Source organism: Leptinotarsa decemlineata, unplaced genomic scaffold, assembly GCF_025532065.1.
Source record: "Leptinotarsa decemlineata unplaced genomic scaffold, Ldec_3_MD MMD2_tig00001719_RagTag_RagTag, whole genome shotgun sequence".
Taxonomy (NCBI): Eukaryota; Metazoa; Arthropoda; class Insecta; order Coleoptera; family Chrysomelidae; genus Leptinotarsa; species Leptinotarsa decemlineata.
In genome coordinates this window covers 2,481,852-2,509,519 of record NW_027412569.1, presented here as the reverse complement: position 1 = coordinate 2,509,519, position 27,668 = coordinate 2,481,852, and the positions used below count along the sequence as shown (strand labels likewise).

At 36.1% G+C, this 27,668-nt stretch overlaps 1 protein-coding gene across 1 annotated transcript in view; it reads right to left on the bottom strand.

Annotated features, from left to right (window-relative positions):
• Positions 1–19,385, bottom strand: part of Nmdar2 (glutamate ionotropic receptor NMDA type subunit 2) — a 521,025-nt gene extending 501,640 nt beyond the window's left edge. Inside the window, 1 exon segment of the mRNA XM_074176310.1 lies at positions 18,827–19,385. Coding sequence (XP_074032411.1) covers positions 18,827–19,229 — 403 coding nt within the window. The 5' untranslated portion in view covers positions 19,230–19,385.
• Positions 19,386–27,668: the final 8,283 nt, after the last annotated feature.

The following is a 27,668-nucleotide window of genomic DNA, read 5'->3' as shown; positions in this document are numbered from 1 at the left end:
TCAGCTGATCTGAAAGATCACTCACCAAATGAAGTAATCGGCTTCGTTGTAGAGTTTAATTCATTTTGACGAGTTTGTATAAGTTTGAGCAACAATAAATCCTCACTGGATGCAGTGATGGATATAAGACGCCATGTCACATTCACTACATTTCACCATTAGGATATATATTTCGAGCTGTATCCGTTTGAGGTGGAGTGATATTTCTTGTTTCGAAAGCAGATGGGTCGAAATATGTGGGAATACAGAGGGAAAATGAAAGCAGTTATTCCAGAATGAACTATCTACAAAAATGTGTGGATCATGCATGGCTGGAAGAGACAGCCCTCTTGAAACAACCACCCTCATAATAATATTGAATGACAAGAGAGAAACATTTTTTTCGAAACATCGGTTTTCTGTAAAAGATGAATGTCAGGCCAGACAATTCCGCTTTCTGCTTCAATATAAGAAAGATTGGAGATTTGTGTCTCTTCTATAGATACTTTCACGCGAGGTATTCAAGAGACTGGGCACAGTTGATTACACCAAAAGTGGTACATATCAGAAATACGCGACGGACTTTGGCTGCTCATTGTTTTGAGGTTCGACTCAGTACTTTATATCATGAGGTAATTCAAAAAACTTCACTCATGAAACTATGTAACAAAATTTGTTTCATATCGATGTTGTAAATTTTGTAGTTCAAATTCAAAATTCAAATTTGTTAACAAAAGTACAATATCAAATGAATGTCTATAACTATTAAAAAATTGTTAGTACATGTATAATATTTTAACACATAAACACACAAAGATTATGTTAACTGTTAATAGATATTGTTCATGAAACAATAAATTGGAATGAAGAAATGTATTTATAATAGTATTTTATTATGAATGAGGGTGGAATAAATCATGTATTGAACTAAACTTTTCCAATGTGAGCACATTTCCAATTTTTTCACTATTATCTAATATCCAATTGTGTAATGTTTTTTAAATTTGCAATTTCTCGTGGAATTATATTGTAAATTTTACAACCAATACATATGCAGAGTTATTGCATTAAATATAGATTACACTCAAAAATTTGAAAGCATCTATTGGTCTTTGATCTTGTATTATACTGATGTTCAGTATTTGCAAAATGTGTTTTATATAGATGATACTGATTTTCTAAAATGTTTGTCAGATTTGAAATGAAATATTTTCTAAATAAAACTTTCGATGGAAATCTGAAAGGTTTTTTTAAAATTATTTTTATTACATGTATATGAATAGATTTGACAGATTTTAATGAATTTTCATATGCACCACCCCAGGCTATGATTCCGTAGGTCATACTATTAGAAAATAATGCAGGATAAAACATCAATAGTGTTTTCACTTTAAATATATTTCTCAGAAGTCCCAACCTTTTCTTTTCTTGATTTTTTGTTAATTCGACTGAATGTTTTTTCCATTTCAGGCAACAATCTATATAAATTCCTAAATATTTTATTTTTGGGGTTCTGTTTAATTTAAGAGTGTATTTGCAATTTCAAAAATGTTTCTGTAAACATTTTGAACTATGAATTTTTATTTCATAAAATTTTGGTTGATATTTTCCACTACATGAAAACGTCATGAATTGAGTTTTCGTGATACTGAGTGTGAGCAAATCATAACTCAAGTTATGTTTCAAAATTGACATGCCAACTTCAGCCTTCAATATGGTTTCATTCCAGTTATTTTCACCCACTACATGTACGGTGTCATCTGCATATGAATATAGATCACCATCAAGATTTGTATTAAGTAAATCATTAATGTATATCAAAAAAAGGACAGGTCCTATAACAGTGCCTTGAGAAACACCACACTTTGTTATTTGTTGGTTACTCTTTCATTCATTCATTTTTACGAACTGTTTTCTGTTTCTTGAGTAACTTCGAAAAAGTTCAAGGCTAACACCTCTTATACCGTACCTATTGTGTTAGTTTCTCCATGAATTTAGAGTGAGATACGGTATCAAAAGGTTTCTTCATATCTAAAAATGATCCACTCTCATTTTTGTTAGTACTCATACTATTATATACATATATATTTCGAGTTACACTGAAAATTGCATCTTCTGTTGACATTCCTTCTCTGAAACCAAATTGTTTAGTTGACGAAATTTTTTTCATTTGCAAGAAATGTAACTACTCCTTTTTTTATATATTTTTTGAACATTTCAGTAGTATAACTCGTCAATGATATTGGTCTATAATTATCAATAAATTTTTTATCTCCATTCCTGTACACTGGTGTGACATTACAAATTTTGAGAATTGATGGAAAAATACCAGATTAGCATGGCAATTATCATATACTTCATTGACATTTTCCTCATTTTTAACTTTCACAGTTGTTTCATTCAAGTAATTACGATGAAGTCTAAAGTTATTTAACAGTTTTTCATTATTTACCTGTTTTCGTGTTTTATTTTAAATTTATCTCTTTGAATAATCGAAATAATAAAACCAATAGTAATCCAAGGCTTGATTTTCCTATGTTTCTTTTTTAATTAACAAATTTTGGCAGGACTGTTCCAAATATACTTAAAAAATATTGGAAAAATGATTATCTGATACTTCAGGATCACATACTTCAGTTTTTCAAAATATTTATTTTTTAGTTTTCATTTGATGGTCGTCCGATTTTTAACTGTTTCTAATGAAAGCAACAAGTTACAGAAAAGTGGTCAGTGATGTAGGTCAGAGAAGATATATACATGACTCATTTTTCGCTTCCAATTAACTGCCTGAATGAATGAAAAACTGTAGTAACCGTGTAAGATATCAGTGGTGTTAGATATTTTATTTTGGAGTTCTAATTTTGATTTATCTGAGAGGGGTAGAGTAGCGTCGTCAGAATATAAGCAAGTGAACGCTTTCGGTAAAACTATTGGGAGTTCATTTATATAGATGATAAAAAGTATAGGAGCCAAGACAGAGCCTTGAGGTACACCAATATTATTTTCTTGTGGAGATGAGAAATATGTGAGTTTTTTATTTGCACTAGTGTGGCTAATTTTTACTCTCTGGGTTCTTCCTTCGAGAAAAGAACTGAACCAATCGTGGGATTTCCCTAGAATTCCAATTTGATAAAGTTCATCGACTGAGGTTACAGAATATTCCAGTTGGATTGTGTCCTAGCTTGATGGTATTCAACATTTTTACATAAAGGCAATGAATTGCACTCTCGGTGGAATGTCCAGTGCGGAAACCATGCTGGTTTGGGTGAAGTGAACTGTTTATTTTTAGAAAGTTCACAAGATGTGCAAGCATTGTGTATTCAAAAAGCTTGGAGAATATGGGGGGAACAGTAATGGGACGATAATTTTCCATATTTTACGGATCATGTTTTTTCAGAATTGGAGATACAAGAGCATTCTTCAATCTCGATGGGAATAAGCCCTCTTGAAGAGAGGCATTTATTACATGAGTGAGCGGTTCGACGATGGAGGCGGTGATTTTTTAATTAGGAATCCAGAAATATCATCTGTGCCACAGGTGTGTTTATTTTGGAGTTTGTACTTTATAGTATCCATAATTTCCTGTTCAGTCACGTATCTGGTAAAGAAACTATTAGGCATATTTTTATTCATATTCCTAGAAGGTGAGTGACTTTTATTTATTATTTTATTAATGGTGTCATACGGCGCCTGAATAAAGAAATCATTAAAGGCTTCGGATACATCCATATCAACACAAATTATCAGCTTATAATAGCATGATTCACAGCTGGGTTTATAGCTGAATTAATAAACAAAATACATTCCAAAAAAGTCTACGCAAAAGCAATTTGAGACGATTTTCCTATTGATAAGTTAGATAATCAAAATCAACATTATAGAGCTCCAACGTATTTTGGACAAACAACAGAAAAAGTCTCTTCATTTTTGAGGCAACAAGCTATTAAAATTGCATATATAACAAGTAATATGTTGGGAAAATTGGTTAAAATCATTAAAGACAAAACTTCCAAATTCGAGAAATCAGAAGTATTTAAATTAAAGTGTGAAACGTGTGCTGGGGTATATATCTGTCAAACTAGCAGAACATTTAGGAATCGAATTCAGGAACACCATATGAGCTATGTTACTGAGAAAACAAGTTCAACATATTCAAATCATCTTTTGGAAAAATATCATATCTTGAACGAAGAGTTCGAAATTTTACACATAAAAAATAAAGGTTTGAAACTAAATCATTTGGAAGCAATGGAAATTAATGAACATAAAAATTCAAACATTCTAATGAATGACCAACTGGATTTGAATAGATCACCAATATTCAACTTGTATCATTATTGATGTAGAAGTGAAGTACTATGCTTCAGGTAATCATAATTGAAGAGGTACCTCAGATAGATAAAGGTTGTAGAGGTTTAGGTAATTTGATGTAGGCATTCTCAATTATAGTTACCTCTGGTATATAAATATCAGCGTAAGAAGCAACTTGTGGTATTCAAACCACTGTTGAAGAAGCTTCTGTATTAGCAGATATATTTTTCAAATAAAGTTTGTGGAGATCAAATCGCGAGTTGTAGTTTATGAAATTACTATGGATCTTCATCAAGTAACGGCCGAATCAATCAGAAAATACAATATTATTCTTCATCAAATCAAAGATTAATAGCCCCCTACCATGCTGTAATGTTTTATAAATTCATATTATTATTGGTTACTGTGCTGATTCCATTCTTTCCTGAACTAATTTTCTCCACCGCACTTCTGCGTTTTCATAACCTCGGGAATAGCGAGTAGTCTTCTCCAAGGACAACACATATACTCTGAAACGTTATTGTATCACAGTAGAATATTATTACAATGACATATCTGTGCGTCAAGCCCTGAATGAAATCTTGCTTCGCAGAATTGAAAACGTCGGGAATATTGAAAGCACTTTTATACCGTTTCATATCTCGTACATCATACGAATGAAAATGAAATTGTTAGCTTGCCAACAAATAACTGTGATATATGAGGAGATATGCAAAATTCATTATTTTCAGTCAAAAATTGTTTTTCAGAAATAATTTTAAAGGGTCTCCCTCTCAAGTAGCGATTGTACGGAAATTGTAACTGAGTTGGAAACATTCATATTTGAATATGAATTCGTTGAAGGAAAGGTGATTCTGCAATATAATAAAATTGCATGACAATGGATAATAACGCTTGAAATATGTATTCAAAAAATACTCCTTTTATTTTATTGAAAGGGGTATATTTTGGAAGAGAATGTTTTGTGCGAAAGAAGAGTTTTGGTTTTTACTGCTCCATTGTCCAAATTTTACGAAAAAAAAAGCAATTATATAGCTATTTATGATATGAGCGTTGAGACTAAAGTTTTATATTGTGAGTGAAAAAGTTTGCGAAACGATCGTAGCGAGTTGAGCAATTTCACGAACAAAATAAAACTTACTTTCAACACAAATATCATCAAAGTTTTTTGTACAACTGTCCTATTTTCATAATGGAATAGATAAATTCAATATTTCTATAAAAACACATTTTGACATGAATTTCACTAGTTCGGACTTCCATTGTCTACTATATAAAATGATTTGAAATCCCTGAAACAACTAAAAAAGAAGAATTAAAAATGAATAGCTGAAAATAACAATTATATTAGGGAAAATAAACCTGCAATGAGATGATAGTGAAATAAAATACAAGTAAAAATAGAACAATTGTATAAATAACGTTTCGATTGTTAGTATCTACAATCGAAACGTCGTGAACTAACGTGACTTGGAATCTCTCCATTTGATTTTTATTTTCTTTTTTCATTTCTGTATTTTTATTCATTCAATTGTTCTATTTTTACTTGTATTTTATTTCACTATTATCTCATTTCAGGTTTATTTTGCTTAATATAATTGTTATTTTCAGCTATTCATTTTTAATTCTCCTTTTTTAGTTGTTTCAGGGATTTCAAGTCATTTTATATAGTAGACAATGTGAAATTCATCATAAAACATTGTCAATCACCTTCAAACAAACATTTTGACATCTCTTGCCAGTAAATTACATTCATGTTATCGCATTTGCTGTTAAGTGGCCGTGTCAGGTGACGCCGACCAACAAACAGTATTGTTCACAGCTCACGTGTTTTATTCAAAATTACATTCTGCTGGTCTTTAATGTCTTGCAAAATTAAAAACAATAGTGAGAAATTGTGTGTTCCCGACGATATTAAAGAGTCTGCAAAAAGAACTTCAACTGAATTGTTACCGAAAAAATCGGTTCAGCAGTTCGACATCGCATATTCTAATTTTCTTAGTTGGTGTAGTTGTGGAGCGAGTTTTCAATGATAAAGTCGAGTGCGCTCGTTGAAAATATTTCAAGGTAATAGCGGAAAAATGAAGGTTATAGGCCGAAAGAATCTAAAACTCTCACGTTTGGGATAATGGCCTCTATCATTGCTGAGTTTCTAAAACCTCCCGGAACGGAAGGAATATGCGGGTCAGTGTTTTGGAAGGTCTTCTGCTTCATTGCTAGCAGAATCAGGAGCAAATATAACGAATATTAAGAAGCACGGAGAATGGCCGTCTACAACAGTAGCTGAGGGTTACATCGATTAATCTATTTCTTATAAAGATGTTGTTGCTGAACGAATAATCCCAACAGCTAGCTCCAACGTTACAGCATCACCCTCTTCACTTTAAGAGTTAAGTGTTTATGCCAATGAAATTGTCAACTCAGATAGTTCAAATATATTCATCTTCAACATCGCAAGGTAATAATATCAGCAGTTTTTCTGATTGTACTTTTCATATTGTTGTTCATGAATATTAATAATAATGTAATTAATGTATATAATACATTTGTAACAGAATTCAATTGTATCTATATCTATTGTTCATAAGGAAACTTTTTCAAAAATTGAATAATTATATTGGGTTCATTGCTATTTGAGCGAAAAATATCGTCTTAAAATATTTTCAACACACTACTTTGTAAACATCATCTTTTAATACTCTTAACAACCATTAAAAATGTCACTTTCAATGACAGTTGTACAAAAACGAGGTTATATTTGAAATATACATCTTTGCAAAGAGTTCCTTTCAAAAGCCATTGCTTTCTTCCATTTCTGAAAGATTTCCGCATTTTCCTTTATGAAAATGATAAAGTAGAAAGCCGAAACCTTTCTTTCCTAAAAATTATTCTCTCCCAGAATTATATCTCTTTCAATTTAAACAAGACTCCTATGGCTGGGATTGAATCAATGAGCGAATGAATGTCATTACATTATATAATCGATGACATGAATAGATTCAACCCATTCGTGACATATAATCATACTTTCATGAATTAATTGGGTGCTTCATTTTGGGATGTTATCCAAATTGGTGCTGAATAAGGCAGACAATAAGGCAAGTGTCTCATTCCGAAACATCGGATATCCGCCATTGAGGATGACAGTGCTCCATGCTCCATTTACTATATTGTGCAGCAATCCTATGAATTATATCTGATTCATGTCCATAACAAATGTTTCGAGTACAAACTGAAAGGGAAAACGTTTTTTTTTGTATAATTCAATCTTCGTATAGAAATAGTTGTTTCGGCAGGACTTATTCTTCCAGTTTGTTTCTGAAAGTTACTTATTTACATGATCTACATATTTTTGTGTAGAGTTTATTTCGAAATCAATATTTTTTTTTCTTTGAAAAATCACCACATTTTTTGTTCCATGATGGAGATGTAGAAAGTGCACGAATATACCACAAGAAATCATACTAGTTTGCATGTATGCAGAACAGATAGAAGAAGTGACATGAATTCTTCATTTTTCAAAGGATTTGATGCATATAATAAATTACCAAACATAGTTGAATTTTTTTAGTCCATCATCAAGTATTTTTATAAAACAGTTATTGGAATCCATCCAAAATGCTAGATAGAAAAATACTTGGTAAAATAATAGTAATGGTTATAGTATTTGTATGTGGTTTTCTTTCTCTTTCATGTTCGAAGATTGAAAAGTGAAAGCTTTTTTTCCGAGATGTACACCTTGTGAAACTTAATTTTGTTCGTCTATTAGATCGTCAAATATATGGCAATCTTAAGGTTGAAGAAGAAAAAAGAAGCTATAGAAATTCCTTTTCCATTTCATATCATTTCATCATTGCACAGTTGTCATGAGGAGATGATGAGATTAGGGTTTCGTTTACGGTTGAACTGCTCTGACTGATGCGATTTCCCGTGATGAATTGGCCCTCGTGTTTGTTATTCTGACAGAAAATTCATCAATTTGGCATCAAGCTGTGTCAATACAGAAAAGCTGTTCGATTTGTTCAGTTCACGGAATTTTGTTTCGCTCACAAATGATTGACCGTCAATGAAAATATGAGCAAATTGACGAATTCCATTATACCCATGAACCTTCTTAATTTCTGGTTTTTTGACCTCTCAGTCACGATGAGATAAAAGGAGAAGGAAATTTATTAAAGACAAGGAAAAAATAACAATATCATTGGCAGGTTTTAGAAAAAAATGTTTTTGTGATGCACTGTTTGGAACCGTTGGTGTAGTAAATAATATTATTGAATTTTTATCCCAACACCAAACTACAATTTTCAGCACCTTGGCACGTGTTTCAATCAATTGTTTATCAAAAATGAAACTCCAGTAACATTTTTTGAAGAACTGTTTACTAGGAAATGGGAATCAAGCTGAGATTGGAATCGAATCGATGTTTTCCATAAATCAATCGTAATCAATTAATGGTAATCTCAATCTAAAGAACTGGGCGAAGGTAATTGGAAGTTCGATACATTTTGGCATTTCGAAAGTTGCAAATATTCTGAAGAAGGTTGGTTGGGTAACAGGATCAGTTTTTTTTTTTAACAATTGTTTTCTTGCCAACGTTTCGAATTTGATAAAATTATTTTTCAGGGCTGAAAGTAGTTTCTTTGTGTTGATATTACTATATTCGTGTTTATATTACCAGCACGAAGAAACTACTTTTTGAGCCCTGAAGAAGAGTTCAATCAAATTCGAAACGTTGGCAAGAAAAAATTGATTCTGTTACCCAACTCACTTTTCCTCAGAAAAATTATTGGATCACTAAACTAGTTAACTGTTGCAAATATTGTCTATCAGTGAAATTGTATGAATTTTTAAAATCGGTCAACTAGTTTTCGAATATATGTATTGCATCCATTGTATTTCCTTTTTGTTATACTAATTGAAATTGTATATACTCACAATATTGAAAATGTGAATTCTTTGATAAATGGTATAATTCTCGACTAATGTAGGTTAAGTTAGGTCCAAAGTGAATTAGTCTGTTCCACCCTCCACCGCAACCCGCAACGGTTTATCCAAATGAACCCAGCTTCTTAACGAAGCCGATTAGTTTATATGGTGAGTGGTCTTGAAGGTCAGGTGGTATGAGTACGGCTCTGGCGGATTCTAAAAACGTGATTCGGTCTCCAGCGGGGCAGGCACAAAGTATGTGCTCTACTGTTCTATCATTTTCCAAACAGAGGCAACACACACTGTCTTCCGACAGTCCGAGTCTCTGCATATGATGACTCAAATGACAGTGACCTGTAAGAAGGCCTGTTTGACATCCCTACTGTAGTCCAACAACTGTTTGGTATCACGCTTCGAAGGGTGAATAAACGCCTTAGAGTGAGCCAATCCGGGAAGAATCTGCCAGAAGTCCATAAATCTTCTTGGTATTCAGATGTTCAGGGTTTGTTTGGCAAAGCCAAAAGCGATGCCAATGACAGGTTCTGATCCAATGAAGATTCATGCAGCACCCTCCTTTGCAAGGGAGTAAATTGCCTCATTGCATTCCAGGCCAGAATGGCAATGAGGCTATTTACCAACAACTATCTGCTCTTAATATTTCCTTCTCCCGGAGGATCCAGTTCTCTCTCGGAAAAAGTACTGTATAAGGCAGTTTGAAGGCATAATGTCTGAGGTCATTTCTAGTAAGTTAACTCTAACTCTCCGTTAGACTGATTCGTGTAATGGACGATGTGAACAAATCTATATGCAGTCCATCTAGCCCCTCTCTCCAGAAAGATGTGGTGGGGAGGTAGATTTAGAAGGATCTCCAAGGCCGCTGACGGTGTGGTACTGATGGCACCACAGATAGCCGGACAAACCTCCATCTGTAAGCTAGAGAGCTTCGCCTGAGCCCTTTTCTGATCGGCAAAGCCTACAGCGATGCCAATGACAGATTCTCGTGCGATGAAGCTGCTTGCAGCACCCTCCTTTGCACGACTAATGTAACATGTCAAGAGAAATGATAGCTGATACAATTCTCTGTAAAATATTCACTATGAATATTCACAAAAACTTCCATACGTTTTTCCCTATGCAATAGCTTTGTTAATCGTGTTCATACTGACAAAATTCTATATAATCAGTGATTCATATAATAATAATTTGAATCTCATGACCTTCTACCTATGCCATCACTAATGACCTGAATTCATGTATGAACTATTTAGTACAACCAATACATATCAATTAAGGAAAAACATTGGAAATATAAATTTTTCTGATAGCAATATAGTATTTATATCGTTTGGTGTCAAAAAATCATTTCCCAGTATTTCGTCAATAGAAACAATGGATCTGACTGAGACAGAAACCAAGTTTATCCTGTAGTGAAACAGGAAATTCTTACTTGTGATGCACTGTTTGGAAGTTTTGGTGTAAAAATGAATATTGAATCACTACTCGTAAACCACCATATCGTCAAATATTTGGAAGGCTTCAACATTGAGCGATCATCAATATGGCTTTCGGAAAGAAAGATCAACAGGCGACCTTCTATCGTATGTCACCCATATTTGGAATAACGCAATCGAGAAAAATACAGAATCAAGAGCTCTTGCGCTTGATATTTCTAAGGCCTTTCACCATGTGTGGCATGAGGGTTTTCTGGCCAAACTTCTATGCTCTTCAGCTTCCTGGAAGAACGTTCCCTGCAAGTGGCCGTCGATGGACATCTCTCGAATATTTTCACCATCAACGCTAGTGTTCCTCAGGGATTGTCTCCTACATTTTTTTTGGTATGTCAACGACTTATTGGAAAAACCAAGAATCCAATATATTTCTTTGCTGACGACAGCACACTTGTCTCGCCATTCTATTTGGATTCAAGGACATCGGCTACGGAGGCACATATTCACCGGTAGCAGAAGGTTGCATATCTTAATAAGGATCTAGAAGTGATTTCGAATTGGGGTGAAAGTAACCAGGTTCTATTCAATGCCACAAAAACCCAGGCACTGGTTTTCTTCAAGAAGATAAATGTCTCCGAACTGAATATAATAATGTCAGGTCAGACAATTCCGCTTTCTGCTTCGATAAGTTCGCTGGGTGTTGAAATGGATATCTTAGCACAATCATGTCGCTGGAATTGCAAAGGCTGCTCCTCGAAAGCTTGGAACATTGTTCCGAACCAGAAAACTTTACATACTTCAGCAACTTCTGATGCTCAATAAAGGTCAGATCAGACCTTCTTTGGAGTATAGAGTTATGCCCCCAAACATACCCTGAAGTTTCTAGAAGTTTCTAGACAAACCGTTATTTCTAATGTTAAAAACAACGGTTTTGTGTTGGAGTAAAACTCCAGTAATATTCAAGAAATTCTTAATATATTTACTACATACCCTATTTTTTTTTATTATTCAGTTCAGTTCAATTTTTATTATATATTTATTAACAAAAATGAGAAGTTGGAAAAAAAAAATTACAAAATTGAAGAAACTAAAAGTTAAACTTTCTCTTGGTTATCTTAAAGGCGCGATTTTGTTCCATCCTTTACATAAAAGAGGACGTATGCTTCTCCACTCACAAGCGACTTTGGTGAAATTGGTGACACGTGTGAATCGTTGTATTTGTGCCACGCGCTAGTATACGGGTGTCTGCAGTATGCTGTATAATGTCCTCTCTTAGTAGTCCCACTGTGATTTAAAAGTGCATATAGATTATAACAAGTAGCCACATTTTCTCCTGCAAAATTGTCCATATCCAATCCTTCTAGAGGAAATTCGATGACATCATTCAATTTTCCTCTACTTTCCGTTGGAGAGAATCTTTTTAAATGTATTACTAAAATATACGGAAACTTGTGGATTGATAGGGACTTTATGCATTTTCTCCTTTCCTTGCATTTCGAACACGTCGGTTTTTCAATTCCATCCAAAGTTTCTTCTCTTGTAAAATAATCTAAGCATTGCCACAAACTCAATTGGTCGGTTCTATGTGGTATGGAGAGAGACAAATCCCAGAAAGGATCAAATGTTACTGAAGAGTATCCACAGTGTGTGCATTTCATCGTGGATTTCAATTGGCCAAAGAATTATCTACAATCTTAGAGTTATGCATCTTCAAATATGTGAGCCATGACTCTTGTGCATTTTCGCTGTCGCTCAATTTTTCGTCAATCTCCGTTAAGATTGGTTTAGGTTTCTCATTAATTATATTAACCTCTTCATGTAATCCTTCTGAAAGATAACGGAGAAACTCCTGGGCGTCTTGATGGGAATTACCTATGAATCGAGGAGCAAAACTTTGAATCTGATTTTTTAAGGTGGCTGTATTTACTACTTTATCAAATGAATCTTCTGACCACAACTCCTTGATGACTTCTGCAAACGATTTTATCAAAGCACCCTTCATACTAGAAATACTAGTATTGATATCTTTCATGAATTCATCCTTTTTCAAATATTCCAATAACCATCTCGTATTTGATGAACATTGAATTACGCTGTTCATGAAACAGGTGTTACCAATATTTTTTAAACCATTCAACCCAAAGGTTTTGACTGAAGAATTTATCACTGAACAATCCGAAATATCTTTGAAACCCATTTGAGAATTTTGCTGAGAGAAAGTATTTTTTCCATTTGCTTTTATTTTAATTTCAAAATTATTTTCTATTTTATGAAAAGTTTTATTCACAAAGCGAAGAGCTAATAATCCGTTTCTACAAAAGCAGCACCATTCAATACTATGCTTCACAGATAATTGAATATTCCACTGTCAGAAAGTAATTTTCAGAGAGAGCTGAGTTTTTCCATACAAGTTTCTGTTAACAATGACTCGACTCCATTCTCTCCTTAAAACTCAGAATTCAAGCCATTCTGTCTAAAAAACTAAAAATTCAAGTAATTCACCAGATCTTTCCCACTTCAAGAAATGATAATAGGACATTGTAATAGGACAATAACATCGCTCGTTTTCTTGATAGGAGCTAGTCACGAAACGAATAATGATTTATGCAAATTCATTGAAACAATGAAGACAAAACTTTTTTTGAGGACGAAACACAATCACTACAAAAAAATCCTTAAGACACTCTCAGATCAGTGCCTGTACGAAAGTAGCGATTCACATTGGATGTGAATCGCGGGAGATTAAATCCATTTGGAAAAATGTTCTCAGGATGTTTATTCCACATAAACGCAGTTCTCCTGATGAAAGACTTCTTAAACAGTGGAGTCCGTCGCGTATTTCTGATATGTACCGCTATTGGTGGAACCAAATGTTTCAAGTCACTTGAACATTTCCTGTGAAAGTACCTATAGAAGAGAAACAAATCTCCAACCTTTCTTCGATGTTAATCAGACGGATGGCTCTTTTCCGGATGGAATCCAGCAGCTTCAGGGTATGCTTAGGGACGGAGCTCCGTACATGAGAACGATACTCCAAAAAAGGTCTGATCTGAGCTTTATGAAGCATCAGAAGTTGCTGAGGTGTGTACAGTTTTCTGGTTCGGTATATATACCTACGGTATACGGTATATATGTTTCTTCTTGAAGAAAACCGATGCCCGGGTTTTTGTGGAATTGAATTAAACTTGGTTCCTTCCACCGCAATTCGAAATCACTTCTAGATCCTCATTAAGATATGCAACCTCCTGCTGCCGATGTGCCTCCATAGCCGATGTCCTGGAATCCAAATGGTATGCCGAGACAAGTGTATAAGAGTGGTATATAAAGAGTATATAGTAGTAGTTCTCGCTCAAAACTTTATATTGGTCAAACAGGGAATACCTTTTCCCAGAGAATACTAAGAGTAGTTTCTTGAATGTGAAGACAATTTCCACATTTGCAAACAATATTTTGGTAACCACGACTGTGAATTCTCAAAATTCACGGTTAAACCAAATATAATTGAATTCAGTTTTTTTTCACATCTAGTTTCCGAAGCGGAATTTGGTAATCAGTGCATTACATATAATTCATATTGCGGTTTCGAGAACTATCCAGCGAGAAACTCAAAATAAATTGTTACTTTAATACAATAACGCTTAATATGGTCCAGTACTTTTTTTGATCAGTCTCGATGAAATTTCTAAAAAACTGAAATTTGTATAGAAATGTAGGCTTTCACGGCTGGCCTCAATGTTTTGATTGGTTTCCCGGTTTTGCTGTGATCTTATTTGGTTACAATATCCAAACGTTTCAAACTGCAGCTACGGCAGTCATCTTCAGTGGCGTGGTGGAAGTACTCTTCTAGATTATTGAAGATGACTTTTGAAGTCACAGTTGAAACGTTTGGAGATTGTAACTAACTGAGGACACGGCAAAAATCGGAAACCAACCAAAACAACTAAAACATGATCGAAAAAACTGAGAGAATTCATATTTATTCGATGAACCATGATTATGAAACCATATGAAACCAGACTCTCCTCCTTTCACAGTTCACCTACTGTTCACCTGTATATTTTCCCTGTTTGGATAGTTAGGATTTGTACAGGATACAAAAAATCCAAAACTCCTGTTTTCGCCACATCTATGGCATCCGTAAGTTCAAGCATATTTCTCATAAGCTTTCTCCTCTCTAACCTTATTTCACAATATAATCATCAACAAATCACCGCAGTATCATTATGATAAAGTTCGATTTCGTGAAAATCAACATGAAGTGAATATCCGACATAAAAATACAATAACTGCCCTCAACCACAGCACAGTACTGTTTGAGAGATCGTTCAGTTTTTCTATCTACACTCATTACAATAGTTTTCCCACATACCTAAAAAAATTGAAACTGCCACTTTTGAAGCTACAGGCTCGTAATTGGCTGTATGAAAAATAGCTGTCGTGCAACTAGTCTCGCATAAAATCTAAAAATTTAAGTCATTCTGTAAGCATTATGAATTACCCCTCTTTTATTCCTTTTATTTCTTTCTGTCTCTTACTACATAGGCACTATAATTTTTTGTACATTATATGTTTGATGAACACTTTAAGTTTTGTATTTTGTAAAGGAGTTGAATGGAAGAGCAGAATTCGGCATATTTCACACGCTTGTCTCCTGAATTCCGCTCCGTGATTTTACCACTCCCATAATAATAATAATAATAATAATAATAATAATAATAATAATAATAATAATAATAATAATAATAATATAATAATAATAATAATAATAATAATATAATAATAATAATAATAACGACAACATAGTGAGATGCATTGAACAACTGATACCACTTTGGCGAACTCGCTTCACCAAAACATCTGGTCAAGCAGAGTTCAAACAAGGTGGGTCACTTTCAGAAGGGGTGTATTTCAGGGTGATTCCCTCAGCCCCCTTCTATTCTGCATCTCACTATTGCCATTATCCGTTGCGCTCAGAAAGACTCGAGGGTATAACTGTGGCACTCCCGGAAACCGGAGGCACAAGGTCACCCATTTGTTTTATATGGATGATCTTAAACTTTATGCCTCTGGAGAGAAGGATCTCCATCAGTCCTTGAGGGTGGTGAAAGAGTACACGCATGCTATCGGTATGAAATTCGGGATAGACAAATGTGCAATGGTTCATCTCAAAAGAGGACGATGCGGGGACTACGGAGAGGATGTGCAGCTCGTAGATGGAAGCATCCTACACCATCTGGATGCCGAGAGACGTATACTTACCTCGGGAGGAACAACGCCACTCACAAGAGGTAACTGCAGTGAAAAACTCTCTCCGCGGCAAGTATCAGCACAAACTTCGACAGATCTGGTCATCGGAACTGTCGGGGAAGAACAAAGTAGCTGCAACAAATATGCTTGCCGTTCCAATCTTACTCTACTCGTTTGGAGTAGTGAAGTGGACTCGGGAGGAGCTGTATCAACTCGACGTAAGGACCCGAAAAATGATGCATCTCTATAGGAGTTTGCATCCCAAATCGTCCGTTCCACGGTTATACTTCCCCCGACAACAGGGAGGTCGTGGACTTTTGAGTTTGGAGTGTCTACATGACAGAATGGTACTGGATACAGCCTGTAAAGGACGTCAGGAGTTCGGATCCCCTTCTGTGCATGGTCCGTGACCATGAGAGAGCAGAAATGGAGCATTTCTCCTTAGGGCAGCTGCTCGAGCAGCTGATGAACTCGGTATAGTTTTCGACTCTGAACGAGGTGACTACAACTCTGTCACCGAGTTGGAACCCGTTCAGCAAAAAGCTCAGATAAAAGCCGCAGAGATCACCTTACTACTGCGGAGACACAGGGATAAGCCAATGCATGGGGTCTTCTTCAATAACATTGAAGACCTTGGCTTATCAAAGCGCCTGACCTTCGCTTTTCTCAGGTCGAGTGGGCTGAAGTCGGAAACTGAGGGGTTCATCATGGCTTGCCAGGATGGTGTCTTCAACACCTTAGTCTACCGCAGTCGCGTGATGGGTATAGAGGTTCCTGACACAAGGTGCAGGGCCTGCCGCGAGGCGCCCGAGACCCTAATGCACTTGCTATCAGCATGTCCAGCATATGCGGTCTCGGCCTATATCCATCGACATAACGCGGCCCTAAGAGTGCTATATTACCATCTACGGCACTCTTACGGTATTGACGAGACACCGGTGTTGCCCTACGCTCCGGGGGATATTGAATCCGTTGTGGGGAACGAGAAGTGCCGAATTTATTGGAACTATTCGTTCCCCACCCTCAGGCTCATACAAGCTAATAAGCCTGATGTAGTCCTTCTCGACCACCAGACCAAAACGATATTTGTCGTGGAGTTTTCAGCTCCTGGCGAGACGAATATCGTCAGAAAAGAGGAGGAAAAACGGATAAAATATCGAGATTTTCTCTTCGAACTCCGCAGACTCTATCCAGATCACTCTGTCAAGATGGTCGTTCTGATTGTTGGAGTCCTTGGTGGAATGATGTCTTCTCTACTCTCGAATCTAAAAATCATACCGGCTTGCCGCACTAAGGCAGAAATCTTAGCCGCACAGATGCAGAAGGCTGTCATTCTTGGCTCACTGCGTTTGCTCAGGGCACATGATTCTCGGACCCAATGATCACTTACCCCACGGTGTGGGGAGTGGTCATTGGTTGATTATGCTGGCGCGCCCTCCCGAATGTGTCGGGGCTTCGGGGGATAGGGCCTGATCAGCGCACACTACGGTGAAAAAAAAAAAAAAAAAAAAAAAAAAAAAAAAAAAAAAAAAAAAAAATAATAATAATTTTTAATTACCACTTATGATACTATTTGTATATATGGTACGTATTTATTGGTACGTGGTATTGTATTTTTCTTTGTGTACTTTCTTTTTTCCTTGGTGAATACAAAACATTATTATTATTATTGTTATATATGATAGAATTGGCCGATACTTGATAAAAATCCATAACTAACGTATACAAGAAACACTTTATTGTGAAATTTTCACTAACCGATTTTACAAAAATGCAACACGTGTTTCGGCATACAATGGCGTCTTCGGGCGTGTATTTACTAACTATACTCTACATATTCAGTGGTTGATATATCTAGTTTTACAATTGGAAGTACCTATATTTCAAGTACCTAATTTTTACCTGAGTGTGTAATGAATTGAATTACCTGAGCATATGTCCTAGTTTCCACATTTGGAAAAAATTTATTAATAACGGGGAGTTATTCAATTCAGTTAATCACCCGACATTCTGAATATATTGATTTCTATACATTCTAGAAGATTGACTTGCAAACTCTTCTCTTCTGAATGTAATACGTCATATTCATGTTTGAACTCATGCCCTTCTGCTAAAAGGTGGTTTGCAAATGTGGAGTGGGTCTTTCTCTTCACAAAACTACTTCTATGTTCTTTAATTCTATGGGAAAATGTTCTTCCTGTTTGGTCAAAATACAGTTTTGCGCAACAGCTACAAATCAGTTTATATACTCCTAATATATCCGACACCAAAGTATTGTCTTTATTATTTTTAATAAATTTACTTAGACTATTATTCGTTCTGTAAGCTACGTTTACGCAATCTTTCTTTAAAAAACGAGCAATATTATTGATTGGTTAACCCAAATATGACAATGTCTTATTACTGACGTTATCGCATCTTAAATTCGGGTAGACCAAGTCCATGGCTTGCTTTTGTAGTTTTTTGGAAAGAATGGAGCCTATAATATCTACCGTATAAACGTTGTTGACCGATTTGTTTGATGAAACTAAGCTCTCTCTGGAAACTATTCAAACGGATGAAGATTATTGACATGACACGAATGCCATCATCTCTCGTTTTTTTGAGATTTATTCGACTGATATTATTGAATTAAGATCATAATACTGAGTTACATAGTCGCGCATATTTTTAATTGATGAATATGGCTAATATAATTATGTGTTACGTTATATTCCTCACGACATCAGTAGATTTCGCAGCTTATATTTTATCATGATTTATACAGGCAAATATTTTGATATCTGGAGTATCATTATTGTAAGAACCTCTAATTTTTCAGAATATAAAATCAGCCCTTGTTACTCGTTGATGGTGTAACCTTTGCATTAATTCATTACCTAATCATGATATCAGTTCAGGTACATTCAACTCACCTATCGGACTCGGTGTTAATTCTTTCATAACGTAGTGAAACTGTATATCATAATGTTTGAACAACTTCAACTTCCTGGACACATACGACCTCGCATTAGTAACCGCCTTGGTGTACTCTCTCACCCCGAAAGACTTGTATGGCACTACCAACCCCACATGAAGAGTCGTTATCCCCGTGGTCGAAGGGATCGTCGGCGGTTGGATGTGGTCCTCCTCTGGAATGACAGTGGTTGTTGACCGAACGCCGCGAGTACTTCCCCCGATTTTGATACCGTTACCCCTCGAAGACGAAGAGTTCTTCCCCCCGCCCGTACCAATTTTCAATCCTGCCCCCCTTTGGGTTTCCTTCCAAGCGATGACGACCACGACGAGAACACTCAGTAGAAGCACCACTTTGTGCATGGTGACAGTTGGTGATTCACTCGGGACTGTTCAGAAATAGATCATTCACGAATGGACTGCTCGGAATCCTGTCGTGTAAGTCAACATTTTCTGCTGTGGGACATTATGTCACAGTTAAAAGTGGGAGTGTCGGTTTTTCCGAGACATGGCAAGCAGCGAGACATCCACGCGGCTGGCATTCGAGAGACTGAAAGCAGCTCTCAATGCGGATCTCGGCCCGCCCAAGAGGTCCTGCGCGCAGCAATTGTTTTTGTGTATTTTATTTTGGTTTTTGGATATTATTTTTAGATGACTAGATGGGGATACTATTTGGTATTCCTGTCTCTGTGAAACCATAGAAAGAGGGTCGATGAGGGATAAGAAAATATGTAGGGCCTGGAGTGGATTCGTGAAATTTTCTGGATAATTCATCAAAGCTGGCTGATGGTTAGATTCAATCCAGTGAGGAAGATACAATCCTTTCATTAAATTTATGGGCGATATATACATTTCCATCAAATGTAAGATTTTTCAAAGTAGCTATATTCTTAGAGAACTAACCGTATTGATAGTTGAATAACATTTAACAATCATATCTGAAAAATAAAATCATAACTCTTGACGTTGGGTGAATCCAACAAACACAGCATTGAAACTATGACACCATGTAAACATGTGCAACTCAATATTTTCTCAACAGATAACAAATAAAGAACTAATCACTGTTACAACTGGATTCAAAAATAGCACATATCCTGGACCTGATGGAATTTCTGTTCACATTATTAAAAAGTATCACACTTACTTTGCTATACCAGCCTCCTTCAAAGAATCAATTACAGTACCAATTTTAAGTCTGGGGAACAAAAACTTGTAACTAATTATAGAGCTATAACACTCATAAACAATCTTGCAAGAATTTTGGAAAAATGTATAAAAAAAGAGTTTGTTAGAAAATAATAATTTTTTTTCTCAATGTCAATTTGGTTTCAGAGAAAACAGGTCCACTGATAAAAGCCATCTTTGAAGTAGTTAATTTAGTTAACAATTCTTTTCAAAATGAAAACTGAACTATCACTGTTTTTTTAGATTTAGCTAAGGCCTTTGACACAGTGGATCACAATATACTTCTTCAGCGTTTACATGATTCGGGTATAAGAGGAGTAGCGTTAATAAATAACCAGGGGCGTACCTCAAGGAACGGTGCTTGGCCCTATCTCGGTTCTATTATACATAAATGATATTTTTTCAATGAGGGACTTCGAAGGTAATATAACTTCTTTTGCGGATGATACATCATTAACACATGGGAAGAAGCTCATAGGAAGGCGGAGGTAGGTATAAATATTTTCCACTAGCTAAGTGATTTAGACCACTTTCCTCAGCCTCGAAGGCTGAGGGATGAGACCCCCGATCTCGTCTCGACGGGGTCCGATGACCGACTTTTTTCTGTCTCGCCAGAAACTCGCTGACGCGAAAGCTTGGGAGTTTATGTCGGGTGGTGCGAAATTTAAGAAAAATCCGTGTAGTTACATTATAAACCGTTAGTGGATACAGGGGAGTTTGAAATAAAAGTGTTGGTGGGTCAACGGAACCTATGGTTGACCATGAACACTCAAAGAGGCGTTATGTGAGTGTTTGTTATTTTTTTGTACTAACCAGTTGATATTTAGAGAGAGTTCACATAATATTTCATCTGAGTCCACTTCCTATTTGCAGAAAGTTACATATTGTGGGGTTCCTAGCGCTGATTGTTTAGAAAAAGGGCGAAAATTTAAAGTTATACACCACTCTCCCTAAAGTAAAAGTAAAACTAAGAGTATTTTGTACCGAGTTGGCGCATTTGTAATTATTCAACAGGTTAGATTAATAGTAAATTGCATGGTAAAATTGGCGGCATTTCCTTTGTTCTAGTTTCTTTCATTTTATAGAATTCAACATTTTCCTTTTATACAATATTTTACACGTTATTTTTATTTTGTCCATGGAGTCGTTTTTCTACTTATTGTACTTTATATTTGGAACCTTCAGTTTCTTTCATTTTCACTTGTCCTGAGAAAAGGATCCTATTGTTACACTTTTGACAGCGGTTGTAGTTAGTGAAGAAGCAGTGGTTAATTAAGTAACACACTGTATTTCCGTTTTGTATTTTCGAAGTATCTGCATTCTTATTAGTTTGGGAAGTGGATCAAAATATAATTCATAGCTAGGTTCTACAGAAAAAAAGGAATTTTCAGTGTGTAGGCAGTCTGAAGAAATTGAAACTTAAAGTAGCTACAGGGAGTTTATTGTCTAAAGTTGGTGTTAGGGAAGAATAAGGTAAATTCAATTGTGGCGTTTGCCGACGGAAAATAGTAATGGCAAAGTAGGAGCTTAAGCGAGCGAAGTTAAATATTTTGAATAACCTGAGTTTTTCGTTGAGAAAGGTGGAAGCGTAAAGTTAATACTTACAGGAGGTGATAATTTATAGAGATATAAATAACTTTGTGTGAGCCACATATACTGGGTGTGTCCGATAGGTCTCAAAGGGAGAAATGATTTCATTGAGTTGCGTAGCGCACACAGGGTGCATTGAATAAGTTGACTATACATTTGTAAATGACATTGAGTGTCCTAGTGTTGTGTTAAACCACTTTGGGTTGAAAGTCTACTTTTAAACTATTTTAAAATACTGAAAAGTTAGAAAGCGAAAGAGTTCTCTGTGGCTTTGAATAGTTAAGTTTTTATAATATTTGTGAGTCCCAACAGCATTGGCAAATAACTTCAAAATACGTGACATTGTGCTAGGAAAAGTTCAGGGTGAATTTTGTTTTGCCTATTTGTTTTACTGTGCTAATTGATTTAGTAATAGGGGCAAAGAGAAAAAGGGGCCAGAGGATTAGATAATTTCTTTATCTTATTTTAGAACCCAGACCGTCGGTTCTATAGTATTATTAAAGAAGAGGGTGGTACGGATAAAAGCAGTTTTTGCTTTCTATTTTTATGTGATTTCATTATTTTAGCGGGGTGTATATACAGGGGAAATCCTTTCGTTTTCAAATTAGGGTGGAGGAGTACATATACAGGGTGATTAGAGTAATTTTTTGTTAACTGAGAGAATTATTCTTTCGTGTGTCTTGAGTTACTTTTCATGGGATAGAGCAATAAGTGAGATAGTAAGTAAGCCTTGGGTAGAAGCTATAGTGAATGAAATAAGCTAGGTAGTTCTTTGAATAGTTGTCAAATTTTCAAGGGGTACAATTTTAATAAAAAGAAAAAGTTAGTTCTCGTCATGGAAAGAAAAACCATTGCTGTCTGGAAAGTAATTGAAAGAAAAGGTAGGTTTTTGTTTGGTTTAGAAAAAAAAATTGCTTCAGGCTTCAGGTCGTCAAAGAAGCCAACAAAGGTAGTTTTTTTTTGTTTTTTTTTGATATTGTTATGTAATGTTTTGCAAAATGTTGAACTCTCTCCAATAATTTTACTAACGCTCCAAGTAATGAAAAGTACCAGTGACTAAGAGGTGGCACGGACGTGACGCTAGAAATGCCACCGTAATGTTTGGCGACCAGTAACGTATCCATTAGGGATACAAGGGCTATATAGGAAGGTTTCCAAAGGAAAATGTGAAAAAATATTCTGAAGGGTGGATAGACACGTAATTAGACGGGTGGTCAGTTGATCAGAGGTTGAAGTAATTTAAATAACGGGAAAAGTTTTATTTTTGCTAAGCTTATCGATTTTGGACACTTTATGTTTGTTTGGTTGAAAGCCTAATAGCTAGGCATATTTGGGTTACTTATATTTCTCAAGGAAAGTATTTTTTTTTTGGTATATAGCCAGGAACTTTGGGACAGATTTATTTGTAGCAGGCGCTTAGACGCTCTGCAGATAGGGGCGCTCGAATACTACTGCCGGTAAGTATCGACCGTGGGGGTAGGAGTCCCACTAAACGGATACTATTCCTCCCGTCGTATTGTTTTTTTTCATCGCACAAGATACGGTGGTAGAGATTGTTGAAGCTCTGTAGGATGGACGCTCTGCAGAGAGAGGCGACGATAGAGAATAATATGGAGGCAGTGGCCTCAGAGGAATATGATGTGAGGACGCTTTATTTCCTCCATCATAGAGAGAGATTGTGGCTAGGAGCCACAGAAGCAGGTGATTGGTAACCTAGGGCTACAACGAGGCATTGGCCTTGGAGAAATATGATGCGAGGACGCTGTATACCCTCCGTCATAAAGAGAGAGATTGTGGCTAGGCGCTACAAAGGCAGGTGATTGGTACTCCGTTGCTACAGCGAGGCAGTGGCCTCAGAGGAAAATGATGTGAGGACGCTATATTCCCTCCCTCATAGAGACAGAATGTGGATAGGCGCCACAGAAACAGGTGATTGGTAGCCCATTGCTGCAGCGAGGCAGTGGCCTCAGAGGAATATGATGTGAGGACGCTGTACTCTCTCCATCATAGAGAGAGACTGTGGCTAGGAGTTACAGAAGCGGTTGATTGGTAGCTCATCACCACAGCTAGGTATAGGCGTCAGAGCCAAATGGAATGAGTTGAGACGTGCAGCTAGGAACAGGCACATAGTGTCTGTTACAGAAGTTTTACGAATGAAGTACTCACGTTCATCTATGAGAGACGTTATCCATCTTGATTTTGTTCAGGTTGAAGCCTGGCTCCCTTCCCCTTTTAACTGGTGTTTGCCAGAAAGACAAACGGGTCATGACTGTGTTTGGTGGTGGCATGAAAGTCCTCAGATATCCATACCGCCCTTCGCTGTATACCCCTACCTGGCTGGGGTGAGATGGATGAAGAAATTATTCATCTGTTAACGGAGGACATAGGGGCCTTATTCGACAGAGTGTCGGGGCCTTCTATATCGGGAAGGGTCGTCTACAACGTAATCTATAGCTTCCCTGACTAACGGATTTTCGTGAGTTTCGGCGTAATCAAAAACTCGCCGGTTTCTCGACTGGATGGAATCTATGAGAGAGCTCGCGAAGTGCAGTAAATCGTGTCCCACGATTTATAAACCGCTAGTTTCATAGCGAAAATGTAAGATCATGTCAATAGGGCATGAGATTAGAAGTAGGGAATACCGAAAAAGGAGGGCGCGAGAGTAGAGGGAAAGGTCGCGAAAGGGTCTGAACTCCCGATATTGGATATCGCGAGAAAATGATCTACCGAAGATATGGGTAGGCAGGATTCATATCCGTATAAAGATATTTTTGTTAGTCATAAAATCTGCCTGTGCCCTTTATAAAATATTGTATAAGAGTAGGATTAGATAGCGACTTGAGTTGGGCGTACTTGGATTTAATTTTTGTGTTTTGTTTGGACAATTGATTGGATTGGAATTTGATTCGATAGAATTAATTAATTGGTTGCCATATGCATATGGTGTTTTGTATTATGCTATTTTGACTAATGGTGACAATTTTGTTTGGACTTTGATTGATAATATGAACAATGATGGTGAAGAAGGAGCGAACGGAGTGAGGCAATCGCCTTGCTTATGGAAGAAGGCAACAGGGAGCTGCCAACCTTGCAGATTGTGGAAGTAACCTTGCTCATGATGTCTGGTTTCATCACCCAGGTGAAGATCACGACAGTATCAGAGTGCGACAAATAATAGTTCGCGGCGAATAGACTTTAGACTTTTAATGCTTTGCAGTTTGAACCGCGAGCGGCCAATAAATTGCAGTATAAGTGCCACGAGTGTATTTTCACAGTGGTACACCCAGCCCAGGATGAAAGCAAAAGGTCAGGGACTTTCATGTATAATGAACCAGTAGCGTCGCTGACGCTGTATCAGGAAGCAGGAGTGGCGTTCACTCAAATTTGATTGAGGTGTAGTAGTAACGCCTTAACGGTTCAGGGACATACCCCACTATAGAGGTGCTAGTATAATTGCACCAGGGTAGAAAAAGTCAGGATCAACCCCAAGATAGTATGTTGTGAGGGAAGTCAGGATCAACCCCAAGATAGTATGTTGTGAGGGAATCCAGAAGAGCAAGTGGGCAAGTGGGCAAGTGAGATTAATAGTAAATTGCATGGTAAAATTGGCGGCATTTCCTTTGTTCCAGTTTCTTTCATTTTATAGAATTCAACATTTTCCTTTTATATAATATTTTTTACACGTTGTTTTTTTTTGTCCATGGAGTCGTTTTTCTACTTATTATACTTTATATTTGAAACCTTGGACTTTCATTTTCTCTCGGACTGAGAAAAATACCATCCTCGTAGAGTAAGATGATGTTAAGAGAACAAAAATAAATCAAAGATTTTTTTGGCAATCTATCGAGAAGAGAATAGTGGGTGAAAAGCATTTCAGTTAAGATTAAAATTCAGTTCTGGAACCACATAATGATGGAGAATATAAGTAAGAGCAGATTTCAAAAAGACCGGCCTACAGCCTTTTTCGGAATTGCCTAACTTCCAAATTTTGATGTGGAGAAATCTGCATCTGGTGACAGCGCTACTAAAATTCATTTCAGAAAATAAATAAAGGAGATTATAGCTAGAAAGCTCCTTTTATCACAATGCATTGGATTCGTGACTATTACACAAGCTTGGCTTAGATAGCCACGATCCTTCATAAATGTAATTTATAGTTCTGTAAAACAAGTTGTAATGGTTTATATTTTAAATTAATCTGAATTGTTTTATATTTCATATAAAGAAAATAATATATAATTCGAATGGTCCTAGGTAGCAGTCATCACACAGTTCTCCTCAGCAATATACGGTATTGATGATCAAATGAAAAAATAATAAAATCGTTAGGTGTAATGTAACCTGAGTAAATATGAAAAATATTACGCCCAACGATTTTATTATTTTTTAATCTGATCAATATCGCTGGTGAGAGTAATGTGATAACTACTGCCTAGACCTTCCGAATCATTTTCTAGTTTTTAATTTTGTTAACTCAATTCTTCTCACTCTATTCAATTCATTTAGTGCCTCAGTATTATGAGGTAATAAGTAATTTGCCATTTTGTAGCTGTGACCATCTTGAATTCATATCTTTTTCTCCGCTATTTTGTAGCGCTGCGGCCATCTTGAATTTGCATCTTTTGCAAAGTGTACTATAATTTTACTAGTCAAGCCGTGTCATTTGATACCAATATTCAGGTAGTTGTAATATAAATATGTAATTCGCCATTTTGTAGTTGTGATCATCTTGAATTTGCTTTTTTTCAAGACTGTACTAAATTCAAAAAAAGGGATATTATTGACAATTATATACACATTTTAATTCTGTATAATTGTCTTTCGAAATGTTAGTTCATGGATAAATAATGTCACAAGTGAGACCTTTTATTCCACTTTATTAACATGGTTTTATGAAAAGAGGTCATCTGCATCTGAATATATTTTTAAAAAAGAACTACTTACTTCCAAATATCAACATCAAATCACAGCAAACTGTTTTTTTGTTAAGCTTCTAATCTAAAAATTCCTGAGGCAATATGGGTTGAGTAAAAAACAGAGTTGCTTTGCTTGGCTCTGCAACTTTAGTAATAATAAAGTGGTCTTCATTATTTCCACATTCGAAAGAATACAATGAATATTATATTTTGAAGTTCACATATGGAAATGAAGGGCGAATTTTATTTTCTGTTGTTTAAAAATGACAGAAAATATTCTTACACTTAACTCTAAATAAACCCGTGTAATAATACAGAGAAAGAAATATTGACCTAAAAACAAAAAAAAATCATTTTTATAAAATTTTAGATGCTTGAAGATGTTTTTTGTAAAATTGACTAGATTTGTTAACTTTTTTTGGTGGCCAACTGACCATTTAAAATATTTCGTTCTAAAGGGAGGTACAGTCTTTCATTTCTGATATTCAAATTATGTACGTCTAAACGGTAAGTTTCTTATGTAAATGAAGGAACATTTATTTTATTATTTTGTGGTAGCATGATGTCTTCCTATTATCATTATAATTTTTTGTCGTAGTATGCGCTGGTCAGGCCCTATCTCCCTAAGCCCTGATACATTCGGAAGGGCGCGCCAGCAATAACAACCAACGACCAGTCCCAGTGGGTGATTATTGGGTCCGAGAATCGTGTGCCCTGAGCAAGTACAGTGAGCCAAGAATGACAGCCTTCTGCATCTATCCGGCTAAGATTTCTGCCTTACCGCGGCAAGCCGGTATGCTTTCAAGATTTGAGAGTAGTGAGGGCATCATTCCACCAAGGACTCCAATAAATCAGAACAACCATCCTAACAGAGTGATATGGATAGAGTTTGCGGGGTCCGAAGAGAAAATTTAGATATTTTTCAGTTTTTCTTCTCTTTTTGTACGCTATTCGTCTCGCCAGGAGCTGAAAACTCCACGACGACGACCGTATTGCTCTGGTGGTTGAGAAGGAGTACATCAGGCTTATTAGCTTGTATGAGCCTGAGGTTTGTTACTTCAGGTTCCATTCGACAATGGCCCATCAGGACAAATTTTGTTCTCTTCAA